The sequence below is a fragment of the Narcine bancroftii genome, chromosome 5, assembly GCF_036971445.1.
Source record: "Narcine bancroftii isolate sNarBan1 chromosome 5, sNarBan1.hap1, whole genome shotgun sequence".
Classification (NCBI taxonomy): domain Eukaryota; kingdom Metazoa; phylum Chordata; class Chondrichthyes; order Torpediniformes; family Narcinidae; genus Narcine; species Narcine bancroftii.
The window spans coordinates 198,222,223-198,240,464 of NC_091473.1; the positions used below are offsets into that span (position 1 = coordinate 198,222,223).

The following is an 18,242-nucleotide window of genomic DNA, read 5'->3' on the forward strand; positions in this document are numbered from 1 at the left end:
GCTGTGATGCTGGATCCTCCACATTTTGTCTGTTCCTGCAGTGTCTGTTGTGTTTTCAGCAGGCTCTTTCAATTCTTCCTCAGTATTTGGCCCTCCTCTGTTCTGACAGTGTAGGATCTTGGATTTAGCATTGTGAACAAGTGCAAGGGATTCTCATGAACCCTAGGGATCGGTGGAAGGAGAATGCCCCATCAGCCCATTTGCCCTGTCATGTAGAGGTTAGCCCAAGCCTCCATAGAGCTGTCAGTGGATTTAATCCAGACAAATATGAGGTGGTGCATTTCGGGAGTGCTTGTGAATGTGCCCATAAATAGTGGGGGCCATTGAAGAACAGAGGGTCCTTGGAGCAGAAGCAGAATTTATCATCATGAACATGCCACAAAATTTGTTGTCCCGCGACAGCGCCACAGGTGCAAATATTACATTTAAAAATAAATAAATTTGTGCAAAAATAAGAGAAAGTGAGGCAGTGTCTGTGGTTCATTGTCTGTTCAGGAATCAGATGGCGGAGGGGAAGAAACAGTCCGTGTGCCGATGAGTGCTCGTCTTCAGGCTCCTGTGCCATTTCCCCGACGGTAGCAGAATGAATAGAGGCTGCTTTTTTTAAGACACCCCCTCATGTCGATGTCCTCGATGGAGTGAAGTCTGGTGCCTGTGATGCCACAGGTTGAGTTCAGAACACTCTAGAGTTTATTCTTGTCTTGATATGTTTTCACAATCTAATCAAATGACATAATGGGCTTGGCAGACATGCCACCCCCCCCCCCCCTCCAACCCTGCTTATTGGTTTAACCTCAGGATAGCCAAATTCCTACCTCTTTTTCTGATTTCAAGATCTTGAATGGACTCTTCACTCACCAGGCAGTGATGCAACCGGCCAGGATGCACTCCACCTGTAGAGGTTTACCAGAGTTTTTGGTGACAGACTAAACCTCCTCAAACTCTTCATGAAGTATAGCCGCTGGCGAGCCTTCCTTGTGATTGTATCGACCTGGAGCCTCCAGGACAGATCCTTGGAGATGTGACTTTTTTAATATTTTATTTAAAATTTTACCTACATTTTTATACCTTTACCAATTTTCATTCACAAATCCTTTATTGACACAGATTTGCTCATATCTTCCTACATATTGGCAGGGAAAACACCCCCCCACCCCCACCCCAGTTTAAATAAAGCTCAACTTCAAATTGCTACAAGGAATGGTGGATTGGCGTTTCCCAATTATAGATTTTATTACTGGGCGGTCAATGGACGTAATTTGCTTCTTTTGTTACTGGTTCATTTATGCATTGCATTTAACACAATGCACGTTGATCCAAAGTGCTGAACACGCAGTTAGGAATAAATTGGTCACTGTCTAAACGACGACAGGCAGCCGAGATACATCGACGCTGTCGTCTTGTCACAGGGACCATCCTGCTCAGGACATTAATTATTTAATCCCATTCCTCCTGATCGCAGTAATGAACAACTTCCCAATTTCAAATGAGCAACGTTGCCACAAATCCCAGACTTTAACGGCCCGGTCGAAGTTCCATATCGATGTTACATAAAGTCCAACCGCAGATATATTGGGGCTGGCTCACCGGCGTCGGCAGGACATAGATGTTACCGTCTGCCAGCTTCAAAGGGGAAACCACCAACCAAGTTACAGTTTCTCAAGGCAGCAGAGCAACAGCCCACCTCAAAGCCTCCCTCCCCCCACCCCCGATCTCAGACAGTCCGAACGTGAGGCGTCAGAACCAACATTTACTGTCATGAAACTCAATGGTCTGTGGCAGCGTCACAGTGCGAACATTCATATTATAACCATCTTACAACAATACTATAAAAAATAAAAATAATCGTGCATGAAAAGTGAGGCCATGTCTGTGATTATTCAGGAATCTGATGGCGGAAGGGAAGAAGCTGTCCTTGTGCCACTGAGTGCTCGTCTTTAGGGTCCTGTACCTTTTTTATAGATGGTTGCAGAAAAGGGCATACCACATGGCCTGGGTGGTGGGGGGGTCCTTGAGGATAAAGGCTGCTTTCTTAATACACCGCCTCATGTTGATGTCCATGGTGTAGTGAGGTCTGGTGCCTGTGATGTCGAGTTCACAACCCTCTGGAGTTTATTCTTGTCCTGAGAGTTGGCGCCTCTGTACCAGGCAGTAATGCAATCGGCTAGAATGCTCTCCATTTGTAGAAGTTTCCGAGAGTCTTCGATGACAAACCGAATCTCCTCAAACACCTCACAAAGTACAGCCACTGGCAAACCTTCTCTGTGATTGCATCGACGTGGAGGCTCCAGGACAGGTCCTCAGAGAAGTTGGTACCCAGGAATTTGAAGCTCTTGACTCTCTCCACTACTGAGCCCTTGATGAGGACTGGGTCGTGTTCCCCTGACTTTCTCCTGAAGTCCACAATCATCTCCTTGGTTTTGCTGACGTTGAGCGCAAGGTTGTTGTCGTTACACCATTCAGTGAGGTGATCAACCTCACTTCCTCGCTGCCGTTTATGATTCTGCCAATGACCGTGGTGTCATCGGCAAACTTGTAGACGGCACTGGAATTGTTCCTGGCCACATGCTTGTGGGTGTAGAACAAGTAGAGCAGTGGGCTAAACACGCGTCCTTGGGGTGCGCCTGTGTTGATGATCAGTGAGAAGGAGACATTGCTTCCAATTCATACGGACTGTGGTCTTCTGATAAGAAAGTCAAGGATCCAGTTGCAGACGGGAGGTACAGAGGCCTCAGGTCGACATCAGCCAAGTCCAACACACCCTTTGGGATTTCTCAGGGCTAACACTGCTCTACCGCACTGATTGTATTGGGACACCACCTCCGCCACGTTGCACCATTTCCACAACCGTCGAAGCAGGCACCACTGGAAGGCCGAGTCCACATCGCCACGCTACCCTGCAGCTCGATCTCTTCGGTCGGCCTCACTCCATGACTGTCAAGCTGCAAACCTCGTGGCTTCGTCTCAGCAACCTGCTCGTTGTTTGCCAACCCAGGTTGCAGTTCCAGACTCGCTGCGTTTCACCGAAAACTTCTGCTGAATCCAGGTTTTGCGCACGGCACATCTACTTGTGTATTACTGTAGTCCTGGGGTCTAGAGCAGAGCACAGTCACGCCGCCATCTTATCTTGCACCAGTAATCTATTTGGCTGCTGTTCATGGGGAGAAATGGAACTGGATTTTACTAAAAGTTCTTCTATGTTGGCAATTCTAGGGTATTCTTTACATAAACTGACTGATAATCTGATAATTAATCACAGTTTGAGAACCTGGGCACAATTTAGGTTTTTTTTTTATTTCAGAGTTTTTCTCTTGCCAGTCCCTATGACACTTTTTTCAAGATACTCTCTTTAATGAGTGGCACAGATTGGGTATTAAATGTTTAAAATACCTTTTTAATTCAAAACAATTCCACTTCCTTTGAACAATTGGTGGTAAAAATTTAACTTACCAAGGGCTCGTTTTTTTAGATATTTACAAGTTAAACATTTTGTCCAATCTCAGGTTCCGCAAATTCCCGAGGCAAACGCCCTCGATTTACAACATCCTCATAAAGTGTCAATATCTCTTATTTATAGCAATTTGCTTGATTTAAGGATGGCCTCATTAGTTAAAATCAAGAACGATTGGGAACAGGGTTTGAATCTATCTCATTCTCAGATGAGCTGTGGGCCTCTCTATGTCTTCTGATTAATACGACCTCCTTTTGTGCTCAACACTGCTTGTTGCAATTTGACGTGTGCATAGAGCACATAGTCGAAAGTTAAATTGTCTTGTTTTTATTCTCACCTCTCCCCTTATCATAGTCATAGAATACTACAGCACAGAAACAGGCCATTTGGTCCATTTATTCTGTGCCAAAATATCATACCGCTAATCCCACTGACCTGCACCCATTCCTTAACCCTCCAGACCGCTCCCATCCATGTATCTATCCAATTTATTCTTTAGAGTGACCTGCACTTACCACATTCCACACTCCCCCTAATGTTTCCCCTTTCACCCTAAAGCCATGTCCTCTTGTATTTATCTTCCCTAATCTAAGTGGAAAGAGCCAACTCTCATCTACTCTGTCTATACCCCTCATAATCTTGTAAACATCTACCAAATCTCTCCTCATTCTTTTTCAGTCCAAGGAGTATAGTCCTAACCTGTTTAACCTTTCCCTGTAACTCAACTCCTTAAGACCTGGCAATATCCTGGTAAATCTTCTCTGCCCTCTTTCCATCTTACTGATATCCTTCTTGTAGTTTGGTGACCAGAACTGCACACAATATTCCAAATTTGGCCTCACCAATGTCTTATACAACCTCACCATAACATCCCGACTCTTGTGCTCAGTACAAAACCTGGATTTGGCAGGAGTTTTCGGTGAAACGCAGTGAGTCTGGAACTGCAACCTGGGTCACCAAACAACAAGAGGGTCGCTGAGATGAAGCCACGAGGTTTCCAGCTTGACAGTTGTGGAGTGAAGCTGTCCAAAGAGACCGAGCTGCAGGGTAGTGTGGCAATGTGGACTCGGTCTTCCAGTGGTGCCTGCTTCGATGGTTGTGGAAATGGTGCAACGTGGCAGAGGCGGGGGCAGTGTCCTGAAACAACCGGAGCGGTGGAGTGGAGTTAGCTGCGACAATCTCGAAGGACATGTTGGTCGTGGTCGATGTCGAAGCGCGAGTCCTCAAGGCGTTCGGACCGTCTGAGATCGGGGGTGGGGGGAGGGAGGCTTTGAGGTGGGCTGTTGCTCTGCTGCCTTGAGAAACTGTAACTTGGTTGGTGGTTTCCCCTTTGAAGCTGGCAGACGGTAACATCTATGTCCTGCCGACGCCAGTGAGCCAGCCCCAAGATATCTGCGGTTGGACTTTATGTAACATCGATATGGAACTTCGACCAGGCCGTTAAAGTCTGGGATTTGTGGCAACGTTGCTCATATGAAATTGGGAAGTTGTTCATTACTGCGATCAGGAGGAATGGGATTAAATAATTAATGTCCTGAGTGGGATAGTCTCTGCCACGTCGATGTATCTCGGCTGTCTGTCGTCGTTTAGGCAGTAACCAATTTATTCCTAACTGTATGTTCAGTGCTTTGGATCAACATGCACTGTGGTAAATGCACTACACAAATGAACCACCTACTACCAGTACTTTGGTTTCTGAGGCCAATATGCCCAAAGCTCTCTTTACAACTCTATCCACCAATGACACCACTTTCAGGAAATTATGTATTTGTATTCCCAGATCTCTCTGTTCCACCGCACTCCTCAGTGCTCAGCCATCTATTGTGTACATCCTTTCTTGGTTTGTCCTTCCCAAATGCAACACCTCACCCTTGACTGCATTAAATTCCATGTGCCATTTTCTGGCCCATTTTTCCTGCTGGTCCGGGTCCTTCTGCCAGCTCAGAAAACCTTCCTCTCTATCCACAACATCTCCAAACTTGCTGATCCAATTCGCCACATTATCATCTGTTGGGCTGGACTCCTTCCCTAACCCACACTGTCTCTATTCTAAGATTTCCTGTTTCCTGCCTTTTTTTTTTAGCTTTGTTATATATCTTTACACTCCCACCCCCTCCCCCCGGATGCTGTGAGACGGGCCGAGTTCCTCCATTGCTTTGGTGTGTTTTTACAGCAGTCACAGCGTCCGCAGAGTTCCGTGCTTCACCCACGGTGCCAGCCCTAACTCTCACGTTCTGCCCAACAGAAAGTTCAGGCTGGAGAAGGAGCTGGCCAGCGAGCTGTGGCGCATCCGCTGGGAGGACATTCAGCTCAATAACCCAGAGAAGAACCTCCGCAATGCAGGCAGCAAACTGACCCTCTCCCTGGTAAGTAGTTCAGGACATCCTGACGTGCAGGTGGGGGAATCTTGAGCGTGGTACCAGGTGCCACAGAATAAATAGTCCACCACTCCTGGAACCGGAATTTATCGTCATGAACGTGCCACAAAATTCATTGTTTGCATTAGCATCGCAGGGGCGAACATTTAGAGAAACTGCATAACAAAATAAATAAATAAAAATAGTGTTAGAAAAAGAAAAAGACAAAATGAGGCCATGTCTGTGGTTCATTGATCATTCAGGAATCTGATGGCCATGGGGAAGAAGCTGTCCTCATGGTTGTCTTCAGGATCTTGTACCTTTTCCTCAATGGTGGCAGAGTGAAGATGGTCTGGCCTGGGGGTTGGGGTCTTTGAGGATAGAGGCTGCTTTCTTAAGACACCCCCATGTCGATGGCCTCGATGGAGTGAGGTCTGGTGCCTGTGATGCCGCAGGCCGAGTTCACAACACTCTGGAATTTATTCTTGTCCTGAGAGTTGGCGTCTCTGCACCAGGCAGTGATGTAACCAACCAGAATGCTCTCTATCTGTAGGTTTACCAGAGTCTTCGGTGACGTACTGAACCTTCTCAAACTCCTCATGAAGTATAGCCGCTGGCGAGCCTTCCTCATGATCGTCTCGACCTGGAGGTTCCAGGACAGATCCTCGGAGATGTGGCTTTTTTAAATATTTTATTTAAAATTTTAAATCACCTTGAAAACTACATATATCTAAATATATTGATATCAAATTTCCAGCCCTCCAAACTTCCGTCCCTGACTCTCCCCCTTTCTAATCTAAGAATAATTATAATAATTATGAATGTAAATAATAGGAGAAGGTCAACCTAAAAATATAAATCTGAATATAAGTTGATCTGAATTGTGGAGCACAGTTTCACCCACAAGATCAGACATTGAGAGATAATAAATTTTGAAACCAACACTTTTTGTACACGGGCTCCATATTTTCTAAATGATACTTATTACGTAAATTTATAAGTAATTTTTTTCCAGTGGAAAACATGACCGCCATCTCTCTCACCCTAAATCCACGTTAGATTTCCATGCAATACAACAAAAGCAATTTGTAAGAATCCTATTTGACGCATGGTTAATCCCAATTTAAAACAAGTATTTTTAATATCTCCTAGCAAAAATATCATAGGATCCATCGGGAGTGTAACTCCTAATACTTTATACAAATTTTTTTAGATTTCAGACCAAAATATATATTGTGACAGAGTATATAGAAATTTTTTTGGGAGATAAATTGGGAAAGGTTTGTTAGAGTAGGTCACATGCAAACACTTTAAAACAGATCTTATTTGAAATACTGGAGACATAGTGGCTTTTCACACCTTTTTGCAAGAGCTTTGAAGAGTCCTCAAGAGACTTCACTAATGGATTCTTGTTTACCCAAAAGCAACAGATGGAAGAGAATGCTGGCTCCGCTATTGTCTGCAGGAGATTTGCTGTTGTAAGAGGGTCATGTGGTTTTGTAAGCAGAGAGAGTCAAACAGGCTTTCTCTCTGTGAGAGCGAGAGATCACTTGACAGTGTTACAACCAGCAAGATGTTGCTGGGACTGGAACAGGACAAGCTGGCAAGCTTTTGGAAGACAGACTGGTTGAAGCCCTTGTGGTTCATGCAAGAGGAGAGGACTGGCTGCCTAATGTTTCACTTGGAATAAGGGAAACAGAAAGGAACTCTGTGGTGACCTGAAAGAGAGAGGTTATCTTCTGGAGAACCCTGATGGGGCAAGTTTCTGAGGTGTCTGAGGGAAGTACATCAGTTGTGGATGTCCTGGAACAACACATCTCTCTCTGAAAACCAACAAGAACCTTCCTGAGCGGTAAAGCCTGGTGAACTTTATAAATGCTAAATTCTGTGCACAGTATAAGAATTGCCTGCAACCAGTGAACTTGGAGGAATGAGAAGTGAGATTGGACTGTGAACCAAAGAACTTTTCTGAACTTACACACACATTACACACACGTGTGCTTACAATTAGAATGGGGTTAAGTTAGGTTAAGTTAAGTTAATAATAGATAAGTTAAAGTTTGATTCTGTTTTCATGTTTAAAGATAATTAAAAGCAACTTTTGTTTAAGTAACCATTCGTCTTGGTGAATATCTATTGCTGCTGGATTTTGGGGTCCTTTGGGCTTGTAACAATATCCTCGGACAAAACCAAGTAGAAAATATAAAAGAACCTACTCCTTTGTTACGTCTAAAACATGTTGTTGAGAGAGGTTTATTTCAACCCTTCCATCCCACCCCCGTGGACTCTCAGCCGAATTAAACTGAATCGGACGGGTCAGGTTCTTGCGAGAAATTCCAATGACTAATGATTTTTTCTTCCTCTGCCAGCGCGGTTCAAACTTTGGTTCATTCCTGTCGAATGAAGGTCCATACCAGGTTTATGCCAAGACGGGATATTACAAGGTAGGCATGGCAGAAAAATCCACAGAACTCTTTGGTAAATAAATACAACTGCAGATGCAGAACAAGTAGTTCTGACCAAAAGCGTTCCATCGTCTGGCAAACATAGATATGGGAGCAGGATCCATATCTTAATGTGTTCTCTGGATTCTTCCCACCCCCCTCCCCCCTGCAGGGAAATATCGTGGCCATAAAACACATCAACCGGAGGAAGGTGGAGCTGACTCGGAATGTCCTCTTTGAGCTCAAGCACGTATGTTCAGCCACAGTCTTACATTCTCACTCTCTCTCTCTCTCTCTCTCTCTCTCTCTCTCTCTCTCTCTCTCTCTCTCTCTCTCTCCCTCTCTCTCTCTTTCTCTCTCTCTCCCTCTCTCTCTCTCCCTCTCCCTCTCCCTCTCCCTCTCTCTCTCTCTCTCTCTCTCTCTCTCTCTCCCCCCTCTCTCTCTCTCTCTCTCTCTCTCTCTCCCTCTCCCTCTCCCTCTCTCTCTCTCTCTCTCCCTCTCCCTCTCCCTCTCTCTCTCTCCCTCTCCCTCTCTCTCTCTCTCTCTCTTCTCTCTCTCTCTCTCTCCCTCTGTCTCACCGCACTACTGTCCCCCATCGCGGTCTTTGGGTGTGCAAGTGGAGATCAGGTTGGGGCAATGAGCCGAGTTTGGCACAGGCTTGGGATTTTTACATGGTTAGGGAATTAAGGGACATGGGAAAAAGGCAGGTCAGTGGGGATGAGCCCATGATCAGATCAGCCATGATCACAGGGCAGGCTTGAGGGACTGAATGCTGACCCCTCCTCCTATTTCTTACATTCTTGTGTTCAGTCAGAATTCACCCGTGCAGCAGGACTTGGGAGTGTTTGTGCATGAATTGGAGAAGGTTGGTTTGCAGGTGCAGCAGGTTATCAAGAAGGCAGATGGAATATGGACCTTCATTGCTGAAGGGATTGAATTTAGGAGCAGGGAGGTGATGCTGCAACTGTACAAGGTCCTGGTGAGGCAGCGTCTGGAGAACTGCATGCAGTTCTGGCCTCCTTACTGGAGGAAGGATGGACTGGCTTTGGAGGCAGAGCAGAGGAGGTTCAACAGGCTAATTCCAGAGATGAAGGGGTTGGCCTATGAGGAGAGATTGAGTCATCTGGGACTGCACTCACTAGAATTTAGAAGAAATACAGGGGATCTTATAGAAACATATAAAATTATAAAAGGCATAGATAAGATCAAGGTAGATAAGTTGTTTTGATCAGTAGGGGAGACCAGAATGAGGGGACGTCGCCTTTAGATTCAGGGTAGTAGATTTAGGAGGAACTGAGGGTGGGGAATCTGTGGCATTCACTGCCCATTGAAGCAGTGAAGGCGACCTCAGTAAATATATTTAAGACAAGGTTGGATAGATTTTTACATAGTTGGGGAATTAAGGATATGGGGAAAAGGCAGGTCAGTGGAGATGATCGTCAGATCAGCTGTGATCACATTGAATGGGAGAGCAGGATCGACGGGATGAATGGCCGACTCCTGTTTCTCATGTTCTTGAGTTCGGGTTCATTGTAAGGGCAGGGGTTGGTGGAGGTTGATGCAGAACCACCACAAGCAAATGCCGGGTGAATAAAACAAACTCATGAGAAAGAATGTAAGCCAAACATTGAGTTGCTCCAGCATTGTGCATTTACTTCAGTCACAGTGTCTGCAGACCATTGTGTTTTTTACTCAATTGAAAGGGTTTAGTTCAATGAGACTGTGTACAAGTGGGATGAATGGAAAAGGATGCAGTTAACGGACAGAGAGAGGGAGGGGGCAAGAATGGGTTGTGACCATTGGAATTGGGCTTAATGGGAAAGAATTTGATTTACTAGGATTGTGGACAGTGGGAGTGGATGGGAAGGGGCTGGGTGGTCTATTGGGAGTGAGACAGTGGGAGTGGATGGGAAGGGGATGGGTCCATTGGGATTGGGATGGGAGTGAATGGGAAGGGGATGGGTCCATTAGAATTGGGACATGTGAGTGGATAGGAAGGGGATGGTTCCAGTAGGATTGGGACATGGGAATGGATGGGAAGGGGACGGGGATCCATTAGGATTGGGATATGAGAGTGGATGGGAAGGGGATGAGTCCATTAGGATTGGGACATGGGAATGGATGGGAAGGGGATGGTTCCAGTAGGATTGGGACATGGGAGTGGATGGGAAGGGGATGGGTCTATTAGGATTGGGACATAGGAGTGGATGGGAAGGGGATGGATCCATTGGGATTAGGGCAGTGGGAGTGGATGGGAAGGGGATGGATCCATTGGGATTCAGACATGGGAGTGAATGGGAACAGGAGTGGCCCATTGGGATTGTGGATGGTAGGAGTGAACAGGAATGGTCCATTGGGATGGAGAATGGAGCCTCGTGACCCCTCCATTTCCTGCGGGCCGTTACTCTGGCCTGAGCTCACAGCCGAGGAGCGCTAGCAATCGTGGCGTGGTCCTTCCTCCCCAAGCCTTCCTCTCGTCCTGTCTTTCTCTCACTCTGCAGATGAGGGACGTGCAAAATCAGCATCTGACTCGATTCATTGGAGTCTGCATTGACCTCCCCAACATCTGCATCATCACGGAGTACTGTCCCCGTGGGAGTTTACAGGTAGTGAGCCTGGTCCCAGATTTATTGTCATGAACATGTTTTGCATCAAGATTATAGTTGGAAAATTACTATAAATTGCATTTCCATAAATACACTATTTTTTTAAAAAAACAATTAGTGCAGAAAAATATTAGTGTCTGGTTTATGGTCTGTTCAGGAATCTAATGGCGGAGGGGACGGATGTGTCCTTGTGCCACTGGGTGCTCGTCTGGTGGAGGCAGATCCTCCCACGGATCGTGAGAAGCACTGAGTTGAAGGGATGTTGCAGGGTCAGGTTGCTCCTGTATCCCCTTCCTGATGGTAGCAGTGTGAAGAGGGCACGGCCCAGGTGGTGGGGGGTCTTTGAGGATAGAGGCTACGTTCTTAAGACACCGCCTCTTGTAGATGTCCTTTAATGTAGTGGAGACTGGTGCCCATGAGGGTGCCAGCCGAGTTCATAATCTTCTGGAGCCTTTATGTGTCCTGTGCACTGGCCCCTCTGAACCAGGCGGTGATGCAAGAATACTCTCCACGGGGCACCTGCAGAAATTTGCAAGTCTTTGGTGACAAAGCGAATCTCCTCGGGGCACCCCACGAAGTGTAGCCGCTGGTGGGCCGTCTTTGTGATCGATTGGCGTGGAGGCTCCCCCCAAGACAGATCCTTAGAGATATTGGCCCCCAAGAATTTGAAGCTCTTGACCCGTTCCATTGCCAACCCCCTTGATGAGGGCTGGGTCGTGTTACCATGATTTCCTCCTGGACATCCACAATCACTTCCTTCATTTTGCCAACGCTGAGTGCAAGGTGGTTGCTGTAACACCACTCTACCAGCTGATCTATCTCCCTCCTGTACCCTTCCTCTGTGAGTCTGACAATGACTGTGGTGTCAATGGCAAATTTGTGGATGAATTGTCCCTTGACATGGTTTGTAACCCTGCAGGTGATCACCCAGATGAAGATACAAGAGGCAACTGCCCCTCACTCATCTCTCCCATCTTGAGAACCTGTATGGTTAACTTTTCACTCCTTCATTCCAGGACATTTTGGAAAATGAGAGCATTACCTTGGACTGGATGTTCCGATACTCCCTGATCAACGACATTGTCAAGGTAAGGCACAAAAGGTAGATTTTCCCTCATGGAAATGAACAATGGAGGCTGTTCTGCCCCACTATGACTGTACTAGCTCTGGGAAATAGCCGACTGAAAGTTAAAAACCTGCAGATGCTGGGAATCCAAAATTAAAAGCCTTTACGGCGCCAGCAGTCGGGGCTGGGGTTTGAATCCCGTGCTGTCTGTAAGGAGTTTGTATGTTCTCCAGGTGTCTGTGTGGGTTTTCCCCCGGGGGGCTCTGGTTTCCTCCCACCGTTTGAAACGTACCGGGGTGTCGGTAAATTGGATGTAAACTGGGCGGCATAGACTCGTGGATCAAAATGGTCTGTTACCGTGCTGTATGTCTAAATGTAATTTAAAATTTTAATTTACATTTATTTTTATTTTTTTAATGCCATGTTAACCTGTAGGACAGACAGCATCCATGGAGAGAGAAGGAGAATTAACATTTCAGGTGCAAGACGATTCCAGTCATTTAAACCCATGCTGCTCAATTACACCTAAATTAACCTGCAACCCCCCCCCCCCACATTTGTTTTTGGAGGGGGGAAACAGGAGCCCCTGGAGGAAACCCATGCAGACATGGGGAGATCGTCCAAACTCCTCACAGACAGCGCAGGATTTGAACCCGGGTCACTGGCGCTGTAATGGCATTGTTTGCCCCCCTTCCCACAGCTCTGGACTTATTTCTCCTTCCAGGGTTCGGCTGGGAGGCTTGGAAACTGGGACATGCCTCCCAAGGAGCTGGGTGGTGGAGGCAGGTCCTCCCACGGGTCGTGAGAAGCGCTGAGTCCCCAAGGGGAGTTGGAGGGATGTTGCGGGGTCAAGTTGAGTTTGGTCTCCGCTTTTTGGGTCAGGGCTCTTCGTCAAGATGGAGGTGGGGAGGGGGGGACAGAATCATGCGGAGTCGCGCAGCATGGAGACCACGCTGACTGAGTTGGCGTCGGGTGCTGATCCTATCAGCCTGCATCCCAACCCGTTCCTGTCCACGTGTCAGTCCAAACATCTGTGAGCTTTGCAATTGTCACTGCTTCCACCGTTTCCTCCAGCAGCTCATTCCAGATACAGACCACCCTGGGAGTTGCCCCTCAGACCCATCTTAAATCCTTCATCTCTCCTCTTGAACCTGCGCCCTCTGGTCCTGGAATCATCTTCTCCAGGAGCATTCACTAGGATTCAAGACTCCTTTATTGTTATGTAAAAAACAAAATGTAAAAGGACACTAACTAGTTTGCCTTAAACTACCACAAGGCAAATGGATTCGCCATTGGTACACATCACCCGGTGCTCCTCACTCAGAGAAAGAGAGTCCCTTCAGAATCATTGAGTGTCCGTGGATTCGCCTCCAGCCCTCCTACGGCCTCACAACCTTCAGTTCGGGGTCAGCGCCAGATGTATGTTAGAGGGGGGCATGTTAGAGGGTGGGGGAGGGTGCTAGCCACAACCTACCTAGACTGGGGTGGGGGCAGAGCTAGCCAGGACCTACCTGGATGGGATGGATCTGTGGGCCAGCACTGGGGTGGGGTGGATCTGTGGGCCAGCACTGGGATGGGATGGGTTTGTGGCCCAGCACTAGGATGGGAGAGATCTGTGTGCCAGCACTGGGCTGAGATGGATCTATGGGCCAGCACTGGGGTGGGATGGATCTGCAAGCTAGCACTAGGATGGGATGAATCTGTGGGTCAGCTCTGGGCTGGGATAGATCTACAGGCCAGCACTAGGCTGGGATGGATCTGTGTGCCAGCACTGGGATGGGATGGATTTGTGGGCCAGCACTGGGATTGGGTGGATCTGTGGGCCAGTACTGGGCCGGGGTGGATTTACGGGCCAGCACTGGGCTGGGATGTATCTGTGGGCCAGCACTGGGATGGGGTGGATCTGTGGGCCAGCACTGGGATGGGATGGATCTGTGGGCCAGTACTGGGCTGTGATGGATCTACGGACCAGCACAAGGCTGGGATGTATCTGTGGGCCATTACTGGGATTGGGTGGATCTGTGGGCCAGCACTGGGATGGGGTGGATCTGTGGGCCAGCACAGGTGCAGAGGATCAGCTGCAAACACAAGTGGGCAAAAGGAAATGACTAAACCTGAGTCGAGCCTGTGATTTATTGCTCTTGAAGTTTTTTTTGTTTTAATGAAAGTGTTTCTATGCAATAACTTTAATTTACACAGCAGGATCAACATCATAAATCGTCACGGGTTGTCTCACAGGGGCATAATCAAACAAAGTCTGGCTGTGAGCCACCTCGTGAGACTGGAGGACACGGAGAGGACAGCTTCAAGGAGTATCGCAGAGAGAGGGAGGGGTGTGGAGAGAGACAGAATAGAGAGAGAGAGGGATATAGAGAGGGAGACGGGTTCAGAGAGAGGAAAAGATGTTCAGAGAGGGAGACGTGTAAAGAGAGAGGGAGATATTTGCACAGAGAGAGAGGTTCTCAGAGAGTAAGAGAGAGAGGTGCTGCGAGAGAGAGGTTCTAAGAGAGAGATAGAGGTTCTGAGAGAGAGAGAAAGAGAAAGAGGTTCTGAGAGAGAGAGAGAGAGAAGTTCTGAGAGAGTGGTTCTGAGAAAGAGAGAGATTCTGAGTGAAAGATAGAGAAGTTCTGAGAGAGAGAGTTTCTGAGAGAGACAGAGAAAAGTTCTAAGAGAGAGGTTCTGAGAGAGTGAGAGAGAAGTTCTGAGAGAAAGAGAAGTTCTGAGAGAGGTGGTACTGAGAGATTGAGGTTCTGAGAGGGAGAAAGAGAGAGGTTCTGAGAGAGAGAGAGAGAGATGGAAACAGAAAGGTGCAGAGAAAGAGAAGGAGACAGGTACAGAGAGAGAGAAAAAACAGACAACAAAGAGAAAACAGGTGCAGAGAGTGAGGAGGAGAATCAGAGGGGTAGAAAAATGGAGAGAGAAAAATCAGAGGAGCAGAGAGAGAGAGAATGATTCAGAGAGAGGGTGGAAGAGACAGAGTGGTGCAGAGAGGGAGTTAGAGGCAGAGCGAGAGAGTTGGGGGGGGGGGTTTGGAAGAGATGTCCAGAGTTGGGGCCCAGGAACAGCTGTTGTTGAAGCAATGGAAATGAGGGCTGGATTTGGAGGCCCCCAGATACCTCGGAGGGTCCCCTTGGAGAGATCCACCACCCACCAAGGAATCTGAGCACTGGGCAGTGAATATAAATCAGAGACACGACACAAACCATTGTTAAATTGGGTTGGTTTTTTTTAACTTTATTTAAAAGATTTTTGAACAGTATACAATCAAATAACCAAAAAAAATCCAATTTTTATATATATATATATATATAAAAACAACAGAAACAAAAACCCCTCCCCACCCTCCCACCTCTTCAGCCAGCCCCCTTAAGGGGAGCCAAATATAAAAATAAAACAGAATATATATAGTATTTCAAAGTATTTCCAAATTCATATATTCCAAATAGGAAGACCACATTTTAACAAAAAAGGAATAATTATCATGCAAATTACATGTAATTTTTTCCAGAGTGAATATAAGCTCTCAATTCATTCTGCCAATGTGCTATATTAATCTCTAATTGGGTTGTTTATTGTCACATACACGGCCACCCAGTGAAAGCATTGCTTTGCGTGCTTTCCAGGCACGTCAACCCACACACAAGTGCAACAGACCCTGCAAAATGAAACAGAAGGATGAATACATCATGAGGGAGAATAGAGCTCAGTTAAGATCATGCACGAAATGAAAGAAATCGGGCCAATGCTGCAGTGTCAGACCAGGAGGTAGGCTGAGCTGGTGAGATGAGTTGGGGGAGTGTGTCGGACAGAGAGAGAAAGGCCATATCAATGTGCATTTCCTAGATGCTGGGAAGAACGGAGGGGTTCAGATAGTTTCCCTGCTTTTTGGAAAGTGTCCTTGCCATTGGCACGGACTCCCTGCTGTCGGGACGGTCTCCCTACCGTCGGGACAATCTCCTTCCTGTCAGGACAATCTGTCTCCCGTCAAGACAGTCTCCCTCCAGTCAAGACAGTCCCCCTCCTGTCGGGACAGTCTCCCTCCTGTCAGGACGGTCTCCTTCCTGTCGGGACAGTCTCTCCCGTCAGGACAGCCTCTCCCGTCAGGACAGTCTCCCTCCCATCAGGATGGTCTCCCTGCTGTTGGGACAGTCTCCCTCCTGTCAGGGCAGTCTGTCTCCCATCAAGACAGTCTCCCTCCCGTCAAGACGGTCCCCCTCCCGACGGGACAGTCTTCCTCCTGTCAGGACAGTCTCCCTCTCGTCAGGAGAGTCTCACTCCCGTCAAGACAGTCCCCCTCCTGTCGGGATAGTCTCCCTCCTGTCAGGACAGTCTATCTCCCATCAGGACAGTCCCCCTCCCATCGGGACAGCCTCCCTGCTGTCGAGACAGTCTCCCTCCCGTCGGGACAGTCTCCCTACCATCAAGACTATCTCCCTCCCATCGGGACAGTCCCCCTGCCATCGGGACAGTCCCCCTCCCATTGGGACAATCTTCCTGCCATCGAGACAGTGTCCCTGCCATCAGGATTCTGGTTTCAAGATTCTGTCTTGCCTACTCCTGTTTTTGACTAAAGCAGGATCAGAGTTTGACCCTCATAAATCAGTGGGTAATGTTAATATAGACACAGAAGGAGGTTGTTCCCGTGAAGTGTAACAATGACTCTTCCCCTCCCTCCCCAGGGAATGGCCTTCCTCCACAACAGCGTCATCAGCTGCCATGGGAACCTCAAGTCTTCCAACTGCGTGGTGGACAGTAGGTTCGTGCTGAAGATCGCTGACTATGGCCTGGCCTCCCTGCGATCCACGCTCAGCGCTGAGGACCAGCATTCCCTCTATGCAAGTGCGTGGCTCTGATGGCCGTTCCTGCTCCTCTTGGCGAAGGTGGGGTGGGGGGCTCTCGGTGAGGGTCGTGGGCGAGGGTGGGATGAAGGGGGGCTTGGTGAGTGTCGTTCATGATGGTTGCAGTAGGGTGAACAGCTCAGGTCCGGAGTGGGGAGGAGGGGGGCTCTCGTCTTGGGTCCTGGGTGGAGCCGCAGTGAGGGAAATCGCCTGCCAAGGCCTCTGTCTATGCAAACTGCCGGGAACTATCCGATGGTGAAAACCCAAGAGAGCGAGTGAGTTCGGAGCCATAGGAAGGAGCATCGGGAATAAATCCCAGAGCCTGGCATTCAGCCAGCAGCCCCCCCCCCCCCCCCCCCGTGGGTCAGACCCCACTGAGCATTTGCTTGGGCCCAGTTGGGAGAACTCGTAAGGGAGGAGATTGGAGGCCCAGAACATCAGGGATCGGCCATCCAGCCTGTCGAGCATGGTCCACCATTCAATAAGATCGTGGCTGATGGGCTTGGCTCCACTAGAAAACATACGGGAACTCAGCAGTGAAACCTCTGCTATCCGGCACCCATGGGGAGTGGTCGGTGCCAGATAAGTGAATTTTCCAGTTGTCTGAGATGGCGGGCTGCACGATTGGCGAGGAACTAACAGCGAGGCACACAAATTTGAAACCCATATTTTTTTGCCTATTTATTTTCTGCAATTTTTTTTTGCCGTTTGTTTGAATTCCGGATAAAAGTGGTTTTACTGTATTTCTCACCCTTCCTTGTTCCAGGAGAAATAAGCTGAGCCTAGCCAACCGCTCCTCACAGCTGCAGTCCTCCAGTGCCCACTGAGGGAGGCAAGAAAGCCTTGCCTTTATCTGTCTGGGCCATGTACAAATGAACATAAAAACGTGTTTTCCTGGAGAACTAAAAGATGAGTGAGGCCCAGGTTGGGGCGGGGGGTGGAGGAGGAGAGGGGCGGAGGTTCTTTTGCTGACTGCCTGCTCCGCGTTTCCTCCGACAGAGAAGCTTTGGATGGCGCCAGAGATCCTGCGGATGGAGAGCCCCTCCACGGGGACACAAAAGGGGGACGTGTACAGTTTCGGTATCATCCTGCAGGAGATTGGCCTGCGGAGGGGACCCTTCTACATAGAGGGCATGGAGCTCAGCCCCAAAGGTAGGCCTCTGTTCACCAGGCTTCAGCGCATCATTCCCCGCCCTGCCTATTTCCGTTTTGATGTCTCTTCAAGCCAGTGACTCCGCACTGATCAATAGGATGATTAAGAGTGCCGATGGATTGAGTTCAGGAGTCATGAGGTGATGTTGCAGCTCTATAAGGAACTGCTCCCACTAACAGGCCAAGACTCTCATATTTATTTATTTGTCTAGATGAGATACCTGTCCTGCATATGTATTTCTTATCTGTCTGTGTGTTATGTCCGGTTGTGCATCTGCGTGTTTTTGCATCACCGCTTCGTCGGGTCGGGACTCTGGTGAGACCACAC

The 18,242-nt window shown here is 48.1% G+C and overlaps 1 protein-coding gene across 1 annotated transcript in view; it reads left to right on the forward strand.

Moving 5' to 3' along the window:
* LOC138762888 (atrial natriuretic peptide receptor 1-like) overlaps positions 1 to 18,242 on the forward strand; it is an 81,725-nt gene that overhangs the window by 43,113 nt on the left and 20,370 nt on the right. The window contains exons 8-14 of the mRNA XM_069936406.1: positions 5,697 to 5,817; positions 8,178 to 8,252; positions 8,425 to 8,502; positions 10,754 to 10,858; positions 11,875 to 11,946; positions 16,604 to 16,763; positions 17,762 to 17,914. Of these exons, the coding sequence (XP_069792507.1) occupies positions 5,697 to 5,817; positions 8,178 to 8,252; positions 8,425 to 8,502; positions 10,754 to 10,858; positions 11,875 to 11,946; positions 16,604 to 16,763; positions 17,762 to 17,914 (764 nt within the window). The remainder of the gene's footprint in view (positions 1 to 5,696; positions 5,818 to 8,177; positions 8,253 to 8,424; positions 8,503 to 10,753; positions 10,859 to 11,874; positions 11,947 to 16,603; positions 16,764 to 17,761; positions 17,915 to 18,242) is intronic.